The sequence below is a fragment of the Centruroides sculpturatus genome, unplaced genomic scaffold (assembly GCF_000671375.1).
Source record: "Centruroides sculpturatus isolate CEXI.00-Female unplaced genomic scaffold, Cexi_2.0 scaffold239, whole genome shotgun sequence".
In the NCBI taxonomy this organism is placed as follows: domain Eukaryota; kingdom Metazoa; phylum Arthropoda; class Arachnida; order Scorpiones; family Buthidae; genus Centruroides; species Centruroides sculpturatus.
In genome coordinates, this window is record NW_019384979.1 from 366,783 (window position 1) to 378,804 (window position 12,022).

Below are 12,022 nucleotides of genomic sequence, written 5' to 3' on the forward strand. Positions count from 1 at the left end.
TTGGGTCCTTACAAAATATTCCTTTTTAATAATCCAACTAGAGACAGATAGTAACAACTTAAAAACTGACGAAATGACATTAAAAAATACATACAATACAATTGACGCCGACCTTTTCTTAGAGGATCAGATGCCAAAAACACAGCATTAAAATTCTTCACAATATCACCCAGGTAAAAATCAGTTGCATTTATATCCATCTACAGACCTCTGGTGGAAGTTTCTCTGTCTCCAGTTAGATTATTAAAAAGGAATATTTTGTTAGGACCCAAATTATTTGTATGGCCATAGTTAAATCTATGGCCATACAAATAATGGAGATCGAAATGTTTGATCCTCCCCTTCTGAGCTGACAAGATATGTCTATAGTCTTGGCTATATCTATACAGGCTCATTTCAGTTTTCATACAATGTATAATGTAATTTTCATCTATATTTTATGAAAACTGAACTGGGCTATTCTCACAAACTAAGACTACAAACTAGGCTTGTTAGTTCTGTGTATGATCTTGTGAGAACTGTACTAATTGATAAATTCAGCAATTTTTGATTTATGTGATCTTCAAAAAAACTACAAAGGAAAAAGTTTTAAATCTTGAAGTGTAATACATTCATTGTCAAAAAAATTTTATCATTTTTCTTTGTAAAGATGATAATTGCTTCCAATATTATGTATATTTTAAAAAGATTTTATTTTTAGTAAAAACATTTTAACAAATAAATGGTTTACGAATAAAAATAATTTCTGAATTCATAAAGGAGAGAAAGATAAGTTGTTGGGGACAGAAATTGAATCAGCATTTAGTTCTGATGACGATGATGATGATGGTGAACAAATGGATGATTCTGACTTGGATCCTGTTTGGACACCTGCTGATAAGGTTGGTAGATTTTAGTTTTTGATAAGTGTTTAGTATTCTAAAAAGCTGATAACAGTTAATTATAATTTTTATTTTATTAATGAATTTTTTTAGGTAGAATCTTCTAAACAGTTACAGAATGAAGAAATATCTAAACGCAGATCATTTAGAGGAAGTAACAATCGTACACCAGCAAAGACAAAAAGTACAAATTCTCCTAGTTATGAACCAAAACCATCATTAAAAGAGTTTACCTTAGACAGCAAAGAAACACCAGCACCAGTTACAGAAGTTAAGGTAACTTATGAGAGAAAAATAAAGTCTCCCACATCCTTCAAGTTTACTCAGAGTACTCGTATAATTGAAGGCCATTTTAAGGTAAGTTTTTATATTTTAATCCTTTTTCAGTAAATATAATACAGTAAACCCCCTATAAAACAGGTTCATATTCGTATAAACACGCTAAAAGAAACTTGTGTAATACAGTAAAATGTTATCACCGACTCGTGTTGCGACAGGATTGATGGAATCTAGACCAATTGCGGATATTGCACAAACCATTGAGTTTAAACAAGCAGCGGACCTACTAAAAACCATTTATTATTTAACGGCCATAAAAATTATATTTATATTAATGATGTCTGCAAAGTTTAGCAAATTTTTCATAGAAAAATAATTTATCAGGAAACACGTGCCTGCCATTCGATGCGCCACTCCGCGACGAAAACAAACTTAAGCAATGGTGTCATCGAACGGTGCACACTTAGTAAGTAATCCTACAATTTTTTGTTTGTAGCATAGTTTATATGGATTATTGCAAAAAATTATATGTGTTTTGGAAATGTTTGAGTCAAATTAGTCTAGAATCGATTAATTTTATGGAAGAAAACCTTTCAAACAGCCATAGTTCATAAACTGCATATGTGCTGGGCTGTGATTGGCTGATGTATTTAAGTGATCGTAAAACCCGAATTTATATAAAACAGAACATATCTACCGTATTATAGGGGGGTCTACTGTATTGGTTAATTTGGTTAATATTGGTTGAACTACTATCATAATTATTGATGTTTAATATTCTGTATATCTTTAAATATTGAGTAAACTTTGATATCATGATAAAAATAAAATGGATTGTAACATTGGCTACTAAGTGTTATCACCAATTCAATTGCAAAAACAAAAACAAGAAAAAAATATATAGAAATTGATAAGCTTTATCAAATGAAATATGAGTAAGTTTAGTTTCATCTGGAATCAATTATATTTTGTTTCAAGTTTCAGAATATTGTATTAAGATAAAGAAAAGATTTTCACTAACTACATTATTTAGAATTAATGAACAAATTTTTTACTAGTAACCAAATGTAAGAAAATTTATTTCTTTCTAACAATTACAAATGTCTAACAAGGAGTTTTTTACCTATGTCCCCCACTGATTTTGATGAATTTTGGTACAAAAGTAGTGTTTGATTTGATAATACAGTCTTCCAAACTATTTCATTCTACAGACCATAATGAGTGAGTTATGACTAATTGAATGTGCAACTACTATAGCTGGCAGACAAGTAATACAGTAGTTTGCTCATGTGGGTGTTGATCTGCTGGAGAAGATAGGAGCAGCAAGAGAAGGTTGATGGTATGTTTGTTATTCATGCCACATTGTATCACTCATTAAAAGATCAACACAATTATTATTTGGAGAGAGAGTAATTGAATATCAACCATGATTAAATTTTCAAATATCATAAATAGTTTCACATTGGTTGCATTATACAGTGTGTCCCAAAAATATAGATAATTCATATGTTTTCACTTTTTTTTTAAATACAGTAGAACTTCCATTATCCAGACCTCCATTATCCAGATTTTCGATTATCCTGATTGTTTAAAATAAACAAAAATTTTACGAATTTGCTGATTTGCACTTGGCGAATTACGACACTGTTTATGTACGTGATGGAATACATAACTTTTTTGTTTCAACAACGTCTCACCCAGCATAGTGGTCGTAAACTCTTAAATATATTTTACGTAGTAATAAAAATATAACTTGACATACATATTTATAAATAATTTATATTCAAATTACATCATTTCTATGACCAAGGGCGGCGTAAGGCATGGACGATGTGGGCCTCCACCTATGTCTTGCAGTCCGAAGAGCCTTGAGCCTCGAAGGTTTATGCATTACTTAAAAGCCGTGAACGCGACGAAAAAATTTTACTCATCATAAAACAATAGTTTGTCAAATTTTTATTTATAAAAATGCAGTTTCAACTGCTTTTTATTTTATAAAATCCATCTTCTTGCGCCACCAGAGGGCCTTTTAAACAATAGGTAGTCTGTCAGCGTTGGTCATTAGTAGTCCAAATTCAATACGAACGTTTTCTTGAAAATTTGATCACGATTTAAATACAGTATTTACTTTTAATATTACCGATATGTCATTGAAAAGAAAACGTGTTGTATTATCATTAAAAGACAAATTAAAGTATTTGTTTCGATTATCCGGATTTTTCCTTATCCGGACTACTTTCATCCCCAATTAGTCCGGATAATCGAGGTTCTACTATATTAAGTATTTCTTAACAATGTGAATGGTTATTATTGTTTATTTCTAGCACAGTAAATTATTTGACAGTTACATAAAGTGTTAAACACAAAATACTTATTTTGTGATGTCCTAAAAATATAGATAAGTTTAAACTTTGAGCAATAGTTCATAACATAAATTGATAAAAATTGTTTTAATATGAAATAGAATTGCCATTATGCTTAATGACTTCAAAAATGCAATTAGACATTGATTTAATTGAATGTTATAAGATTTCTGGATCCATTGGAAACCAGCACTCAATTATTTTTTGTTTAAGCTCTGAATCTGTTGTAAAATGCCTGTTATTAACATAAATTTTTTGAACAAGAATGCCCCAGAAGTTCTCAATCGGATTAATATCTGGTCTTCTTGCCAGTTACTCCATAACTTGAATATTATGATCTTCGAACCACTTAGTTGTTGAGAGCGAACAATGAATATTGGCATTGTCCTGTTGGAAAATCAAATCAGGTCTTCGAATAGGTAATAAAGTATTTTTTAGGACTTCTTGATAACTTTTACATGTCTGTCTACCAGTTAAAATAACTAAATTTGATAAACCATTAAATCCAAAGCAGCCCCACACTATAACAGAACAATTTCTTTTCATCTCTGAAAAGGACTGAGAGTCATTGGTCTTTCCATGGTATGTGATCTTTAGCCCAATGCTTTCTTGCCAATTTGTGTCATTTTGTTAATGATGGTTTTTCATCAAGGCATCAAATTTCATATGTGGAGCTGCTGAAATTCTTTGATAAAAAATGCATTTTGATATTTTTAATCCAATTTCACACAAAATTTGATGAACTGATTTATCCTGTTGTGATTCAAGATGCATGATATCTCAAAGGAATTAAATTCAATTCATTTCCTTTGAGATATGATTTTTGACCTTCCTGATTGATCTTTAGAAGATATTGGTGATGATTTTTCCAAAACTTTTTAAGTTTTCTGTTCACTAAAACAGCAATTTCCTTGACATTACAGCCTTCTGCTTTTAATTTATATATTCATGTATTTCTTCAATACTAAATGCTGATCATGTGGAATTTTGGAAAGTTTTGATTCAATATTTAAATTACTACTTGACAACAAGTAAAAATTTTGTGATGTCGTCATTTATTTTTATTTTTATAATTTTAAGTTTCTTATGCTTCAAATTTTGCAATTCTGTTTTATTATCTATACTTTTGGGACAGCCAAAAAAATATATTTTTCTTGTTAAATTATCAATATAATGATCTTTACACTGATTTTTGATAATTTCAAAATAAAAGTAGTTTGAATATACAAAATGCATCATTTACATTTCTCTTAAATTCCTAACAATTCTGAAAAGCAGTAAAATGTTGATTATATATACTTTTGACACACACTGTAAAAACAGATTAACATTGTTTCTTGAAGGTAATCTAGCTGGTGATTTTAAATTCAAGCCAATATCACACGGAAAATCCCACAGTGTTGAAAGGAAAAGCTAAAAGAATGCTACAGTCATTTAGAAATCAAATATTAAAGCCTGGGTTACTTCACAGTTTTTTTCAAGATTTGTTCTCACATCATTTTGTGCACCTTCTGTTAGGAAATATTTCAGTGAGGATAATTTACTATTTAAAGCACTATTGCTCTTAGACAATGCTCCTGGACATCCAAAATCTCTGTAAAATTTATATCTGGAAATTAATGTCGTAATTCTTCCTTCCAATATCACAAGCGAAATACAATCCATGAATCAAATTGTGATAGCTACTTTTAAGCAATATTATATGAAGAGATTAATGAAACAAGCAATCAAGGCAATTGACAAGGAAGGTGAACATACATTAAGAGATTTTTGAAAAAAATTATAATATATGAAATGCAATAAATATTATTGAGGGATAATAGGTTGAAATAAAAGGGTCAACAATGAAAAGTTGCTGGGGGGAAAAAAAAGTCCACAAATGATGAATGATTCTGTGGACTTTGAAAAAACTCCTGAAGCTATCATAAGTAAAATAGTCAATATAATGAATGAATTAAACTTAGATGTCAACAATGAAGATATTGATGAATTAAGAGAATCTCATTCAAAACCTCTGTCAAATGACGACTTGATTAAACTACAAGAGATGAATGAAATACAAAACAAAGAAGAACTTCATAAAAAACTTATTGTTATGATTTTGACAATCATGAATATAAACAAAGCCTTCATGCATCTTGACAAAGTTTTGACCATCATGGAAGAATATGATCCCAATGGAGAGCATATAACTCACGTATAAAGGGCAATAGAAAAAGACACACTATGTTACAGAACTCTTTATCAAGAAAAGAAAAAGTAGTGTACAATTCAATTATCTCTTGACAAATTCATAAAGAAAACACCAGATACTAATCAATAAAAAAATAAATATTTTGAAAACCCTTTTTGATGTGTTTTTACATTGCTCTATTTTCATATATTTCAACTTTCATACACATTTCAGAAACCAATTAAATACAAAAGTAGAAGACTGCCTGTATAAATTATATTTCAAAAATAAGCTTTCTTTACTTGGAACAGCAACTACAAGATAAAATAATTCATAGTAATTTTAAGTTAAGACCCATTTTATGAAAACAAATGAAAATCTTATATTGCATTCAATGTAGGATTTATCTCTATAAGTATATTTATAAACTAAATGCTTTAGAGTTTTCTCCCATCTTCAAATGAATAATCTCAAATGTACTTACAAGTTAGTTAAAAATATATGTAATTATTTGATTTGATAAAAAATGGCTATGACAGAAAATTTACAAAAAAATTCTCAAAAAGACAATACTTTAAAAGTGTCCACATTCTTTGTACCTTTCACACANGATGTTTATATTATAGTGTAGACATATATGGTGCGCATCCATTATACGTCATAATACGCCCTCCACGCCATCGCCAAAGAGTCTGTTTCCTTGAAATTGATGGCTGTTCCCTTTCTGAATGCTTTAAAAATTTCCAGCTGTTCTAGATATTTCAGGCTGGCCTGGTGTTCACACCGTTGTATTAAACGTGCATTATCAAATTCCACCCTGACGTCATCATCAAGCGCGAAAGCGGCCAAAGCTGTATTGGGAAGGCATTTTTGAATTGAGTACTTGTGTTCCTTGACCCTTGTTTTAAGACAGCGTGCGGTAGCACCAATATATTCGTCCGGACGATTCACCCTATGATCGTAAATAGGGATAGAATATATTCCCGGAACACAGTTCCTATCAAGACGGTCCTTATCGTTTCGTAAACAGGAGAAAATGGTCTGCGATCTTCTGTAAGCGATATTTTTACCAGCATACCGAGCGATTTGTTTGTAGGTGCTATGAAGGATCTTGTTGTAAGTAATAGGAACAAAGGGCTGGTTATTCCGAAGTGCCGTACTCTTAGGTTGTTGGTGGCGTGCTATAAGTGTTTTAATGTTTAGTTGTGGGTTGTACATTACCGGGATTCTTTCTATGCTTTCATCATTAGTAACAAGAATCCCGTACTGCTACAAGGTACTGCTTAATGATTGTGGGAATATAGATCTAAGTTGTAACAAGTGTAAAATTTGTTGCACTTGCCCATTGTGTACTAAAAGTTCTGGCATCCAACAGACTTCATGACAAGCCATATGATAACCTTTACAAACTTTATGAAGTCATCTGAAACATTGTATTGTAAAAGCTTTGAAATGTAAGAAAACATTTTCAAAGCTAAAATTAAAAAAACAAAAAATTCACTGTCTGAGGAGAATTTGGAATCATATATGTTGTTATCCATTGTCAATTATAGCAATCTATATTTACACTTAGTATCACTATATATTGAAATATGTACTGTATAATACATTAGAATTTATAAAAAATATATGTTTATTTAGCAAAAATTTTAATTGTATCATTTTTCCACTTATGCATTTTTTGAAAATTTTATTTATCTATATATATAAAAATGAATGTATGTGTGTGTGTGTCTGTCTGTCCTTCATGCATTACCACACCATTTATCCGATTGCTATGAAACTTTGGGAAGTTGTTTAATATACTCCCACAAAGGTTTCTGGCATAGTACGATTGCCATTAAGCTTTGGGAAGTTTTTTAACGCGAAGGTTTCTGGCATAGTACATTTATCCTACGATAGATGGCGCGCGTGTATACGAGCATTTCACTGTGTGTGTGATCGATTTCAAATTGTGAAGACCATTTCCCCCCTTCCAAAAAATATTTCTATATATGCATTTGTGAACTGTTATTTACAATATTTTTAATAATTTTTGTTTAATCACTTTATTTCAACTTTTTTTTTGCTAATTACGTATTAGCTCGAACTTTGTTAAAACCTTAACTGTATCCCGAACAACAACCAAAGTTGTAGGAGGAAATTCGCCTATTTTATCGATCTAGGGATCCCCTTTTTCCAAATTTTAATATCAACTCAAAATAATTTAAAAAGACAAATTACAATAAAATGGTTTATTATTCAACTATCAGAAATTTCACAACATGCCAAGGAAGAGAGGAAGGAGCAATTAAATAATTAAAATTGTAAAGGATTAAAAAAAATATATAAAAATGGGGAATATCGCACTTCTGACAATTGCTGCAAGTGTGTGGGCTAGATTTGGAGAATCCGTGCTTTTCACATGGACAACTGTATGTGGCCAGCTCATGCGTTGGAAAATCTTCTGATTTATTCGTGTACGCACCATACGGAAAAACAAAAAATATCGTGTATCCACAACCACTCCAATAAATAAATAGAATTGAAATGACACTTTGAAATGTTTTTCCGATGAAAATTAATAATAATAATAATATAATAATAATAAGTTTTAATAAAAATGATAAAATGTAAATTGAATTTTATTATAACGAGTTTGCTTGAATTTTGTTTCTTCTGAGATTGCAGCAATGCGCGACGGGTAAGCTAGTACTCCTTATAAGTATATTGGAATTTCAATTGCATTTAAATGAGGTATGATAATAAAGTTTGGTGATTATGAAGAAATGAACACCATATAATTAGCATACAAACAATCTTTAATGTCCTTCAAAGTGATCTAGTGATAACATACTGAAATCTAAAAGTGCAGAAGTTCTTGTCAAACTTTTAGTTGAACATACAACCAGTTTGAATTAATGTGAGTAGTTGGTAAATAACAGCAATATTACACCAACCACCGAAAAGTTTTTTGGGTGTTTGGTGTGATTTTCTTAATACTGACTACTAGACATAAAAAACTGACACACAAACTGGAAATATAAACTAATATAACCACTTCACATTTAAGCGATAATTCCAGCAAATGAACAATAAAAAAGGTTTAATGTTCAAGTGTTTTTGGCCGTCTTTCAATGGGGCATTTCCGATGTCCATCTTTCATATAAAACTTCCATATGGATGTGAATCTCTTCTGCCCAAAGTACGATTTCTGTGCCTCAGAAAGGCTATTCAAAGCACCAGATGCCTGTTGTACCATAAATTGAAACAACTCATCGATCTTGAGGAGAACTTATATAGACAAAATTTTACAATTCTGAAATGTGAATTCCAGAGTCATAGATCTAGAAACAAATGTCAAGCATAACTTGCAGCGTAAATATGAAAAAAAGCTGAATTGGGTGATCAAAGTACAGAAATGACATCCAAAACCTAAGTTTACCAAAGTTATTACATGTTGGGACAACATCTCTCCTCCAGATTACTTCTGAAAGACATTCGAATGGTTCGTGCCTCAATCAGCTACACCGAATCCGTATTCGTTCATTCCGAACATGGAGAAGTTACTATCTAAAGGAAATAATAAATATACAAATGCCTGCAAGGACTATATTCGATGGAAGGCACTGATGGCAATTGAGAATTACAAGCCTGAACCCAATGTGCATAAGTTCTGGAATTACATCAGATGCAGTAAGAAGTGGCTCTAATCTAACAACATCACAATGGTCAAATTGGATAAGACCAAGGCAATAGTCGTCATGCAACTGACAACCTATGTCAAGAGATTAATTACATCAGTATATAATTGAAACTCAACGTCAACCCACTGAGACCTCCTACACAACGAAGCTACAAAGTCGTGTTGGTAGGTTCACTCGCACTGGCCTTGCCGCAATCTTAGGCCTTCAACATTCAGTAGTTAGTTCGACTGACACCCCCCGCCTATTTGCTTTTGCCAAAACGCATAAACCCGGACAAAAATTAAGACCGGTCATCGATAAATCCAGATCTCCTACGTTCTTGTTTGAGAAACGTATCCATCAATTATTACAAAACCACCTTGACACATGCAGCTTTACTGTCTCTGATTCAAACGCACTACTCACCAAACTCCAAAATATAAATCTTAATGGGAATGAATATCTTACTGTATTCGATTTTGTATCAATGTTCCCTTCTATTTGTTTGGAACCATGTTTCTGTGAGCTAAGAGATTTCTTTCTCACCACCACATCTGACGTCCAGAGATTCCATTCCCAAATATTAGAGCTGACGCATATAATATGCTATTCTTTCTTTTTCTACTTTGATGGTCAAACTTACATCCAAAAAAGAGGAGTACCAATGGGTAGCCCTATCTCGGGATCTGTGTGAACTTGTCTTACGTAAATTAGAGGAAAGAGTCTTAGTAAGCTTACAACACAATATCCTTAGCTATACACGGTATGTAGATGATATTTTGATTATATGGAAAACCAAACCTGATATACTGAAAGTGTTAGAAGCCTTTAACAACAACGCCTACGGCTTAACACTAGAATTAGATCAGGAAAGTCACACAGAGGTTAGGTATTTGGATGTCAAGATTAGTATGGCGAATAAAAATATAACCACGTCTATTTACTGCAAACCCACATACATTCCCCTCTTTATACCTGCTAACTCAGCAGACCCTTGGCCTTTTAAGGTAGCGGCTTTCCAGGCCCTAATTGCTAGGGCTTTCTCCCATTGCTCAGACACTTCTGATATACATATCGAACTGAAACGCGTCAAGTCCATAGCATCTGCACACGGGTACTGCCAGTCTTTAATAAACAGGCTCGCTGCCAACCAGCTATCTACAATAACTACCACCGACACAAGGCTTAATGGCGCAGAGTGCAAACAGGTGGTTATAGCTTATGAACCGTCCCTCCAACAAATTTATATAGAATTGCTAAGGATTTAAACTTGCACTTAACTTATAGAAGAAAACAGAACATTTTTAGAATCTTATCTAATGCAAAAGACAAGTCTGAGGACAGGAAAGCGCCAGGAGTGTACCACATTCCATTGCAAGATAATTGTTTCAATAGGCGTATAACATACGTCGGGTCCACGTATTGATCACTAAAGGCTAGAATACGAAACCACAAGTATGATGTGTCCAAGGGGAAGTATAATACTGCACTAGCCCAGTATGCTACCGAACCCAGGGTTTCTCCTTGTTGGGATGAAGCTACGCTTTTACACAGGGCGTTTGACCAACACGACTTACGTTCGTTGGAGGCTATTGAAATTTATATAGCGGCCATGATGGGAGGTTGCATTAACTCCGACTATATTCCTGTTCCACAATCGTGGAAGTATTATTTACAAAGCCACAAAGCATGATTATGATTTTTAAAAGAAATAATTTTTTCCTGAAGCACATCATTTATACATTAAAACATCGTGCTAACTGTTAACAATGAATATATTATTACCATTGTATATATTATTTTATATATTAATACCATATATATTATTATTGTATTTATTTATAACTTTATTTATAAATATTTTAAATATATGTTGTAATACGTAACGATCTTTGTATTCAACATCGTTTAAATGTGAAAAATTAGAACACAGTAATGTTTGAAAACTGTTAAAGATAGAGCTGTTTTTTCTGTTTTATGCAATTTTTTCTGATGAGGGCCTCTGAAATACGGCCGAAAACATTTGAACATTAAACCTTTTTTATTGTTCGTTTGCTGGAATTATCGCTTAGGTGTGAAGTGGTTGTTTTACTGACTACTAACAATATTTCATATTTTTTTTGTCATTAACTCTTTATAGTCCATTAATACCTCAATTTTAATATCATGCATTTTTTATAATGCATTTTTATTGCATTTCTTAATAATGCTTTTTTAATAATTATATATTATTTATTAATTATGCTATGCATAGCCTGCATTCAGGTTTACAATGACAAGAGTAAAATGAAAAACTAAAGACAAAAACTGTAAATGTGTCAATTTTATACTTACTATTTACTTACTATTTTAAGCTTGTTTACCTTTCTAAAAGTTCTGCTTTTGTTCTTGTTGTCTTGGCTCCTAATTCTTTTAATTTCTTTCTTAATTCAACAACTGTTACATTCTTTAAATCAAGTTTTTTATACGCAGATCAAAACTTTTTGCTCAGTTTCTACTATTTTATACACTACTGGAACTTAAATATACATCAAGTTGACTCTAGCACCATCAGTGATGAGATTTAAACTGTATATTTCTGCCTGTTGTTAATGTGACAATGCGCAAAGTGCCCCCTATGTTTTGGCACCATGGGACCGAAGAGTTGGCACCACGTTTGTG

At 32.0% G+C, this 12,022-nt stretch overlaps 1 protein-coding gene across 2 annotated transcripts in view; it reads left to right on the forward strand.

Annotated features, from left to right (window-relative positions):
* Nucleotides 1-355: 355 nt before the first annotated feature.
* The window catches only part of LOC111632730 (glutamine and serine-rich protein 1-like), a 74,817-nt gene continuing 63,150 nt past the window's right edge, over nt 356-12,022 (forward strand). For both annotated transcript variants that reach the window (XM_023377237.1, XM_023377238.1), the window contains exons 1-2: nt 356-881; nt 975-1,238. In XM_023377237.1, the coding sequence (XP_023233005.1) occupies nt 837-881; nt 975-1,238 (309 nt within the window). In that variant the 5' untranslated portion in view covers nt 356-836. The remainder of the gene's footprint in view (nt 882-974; nt 1,239-12,022) is intronic.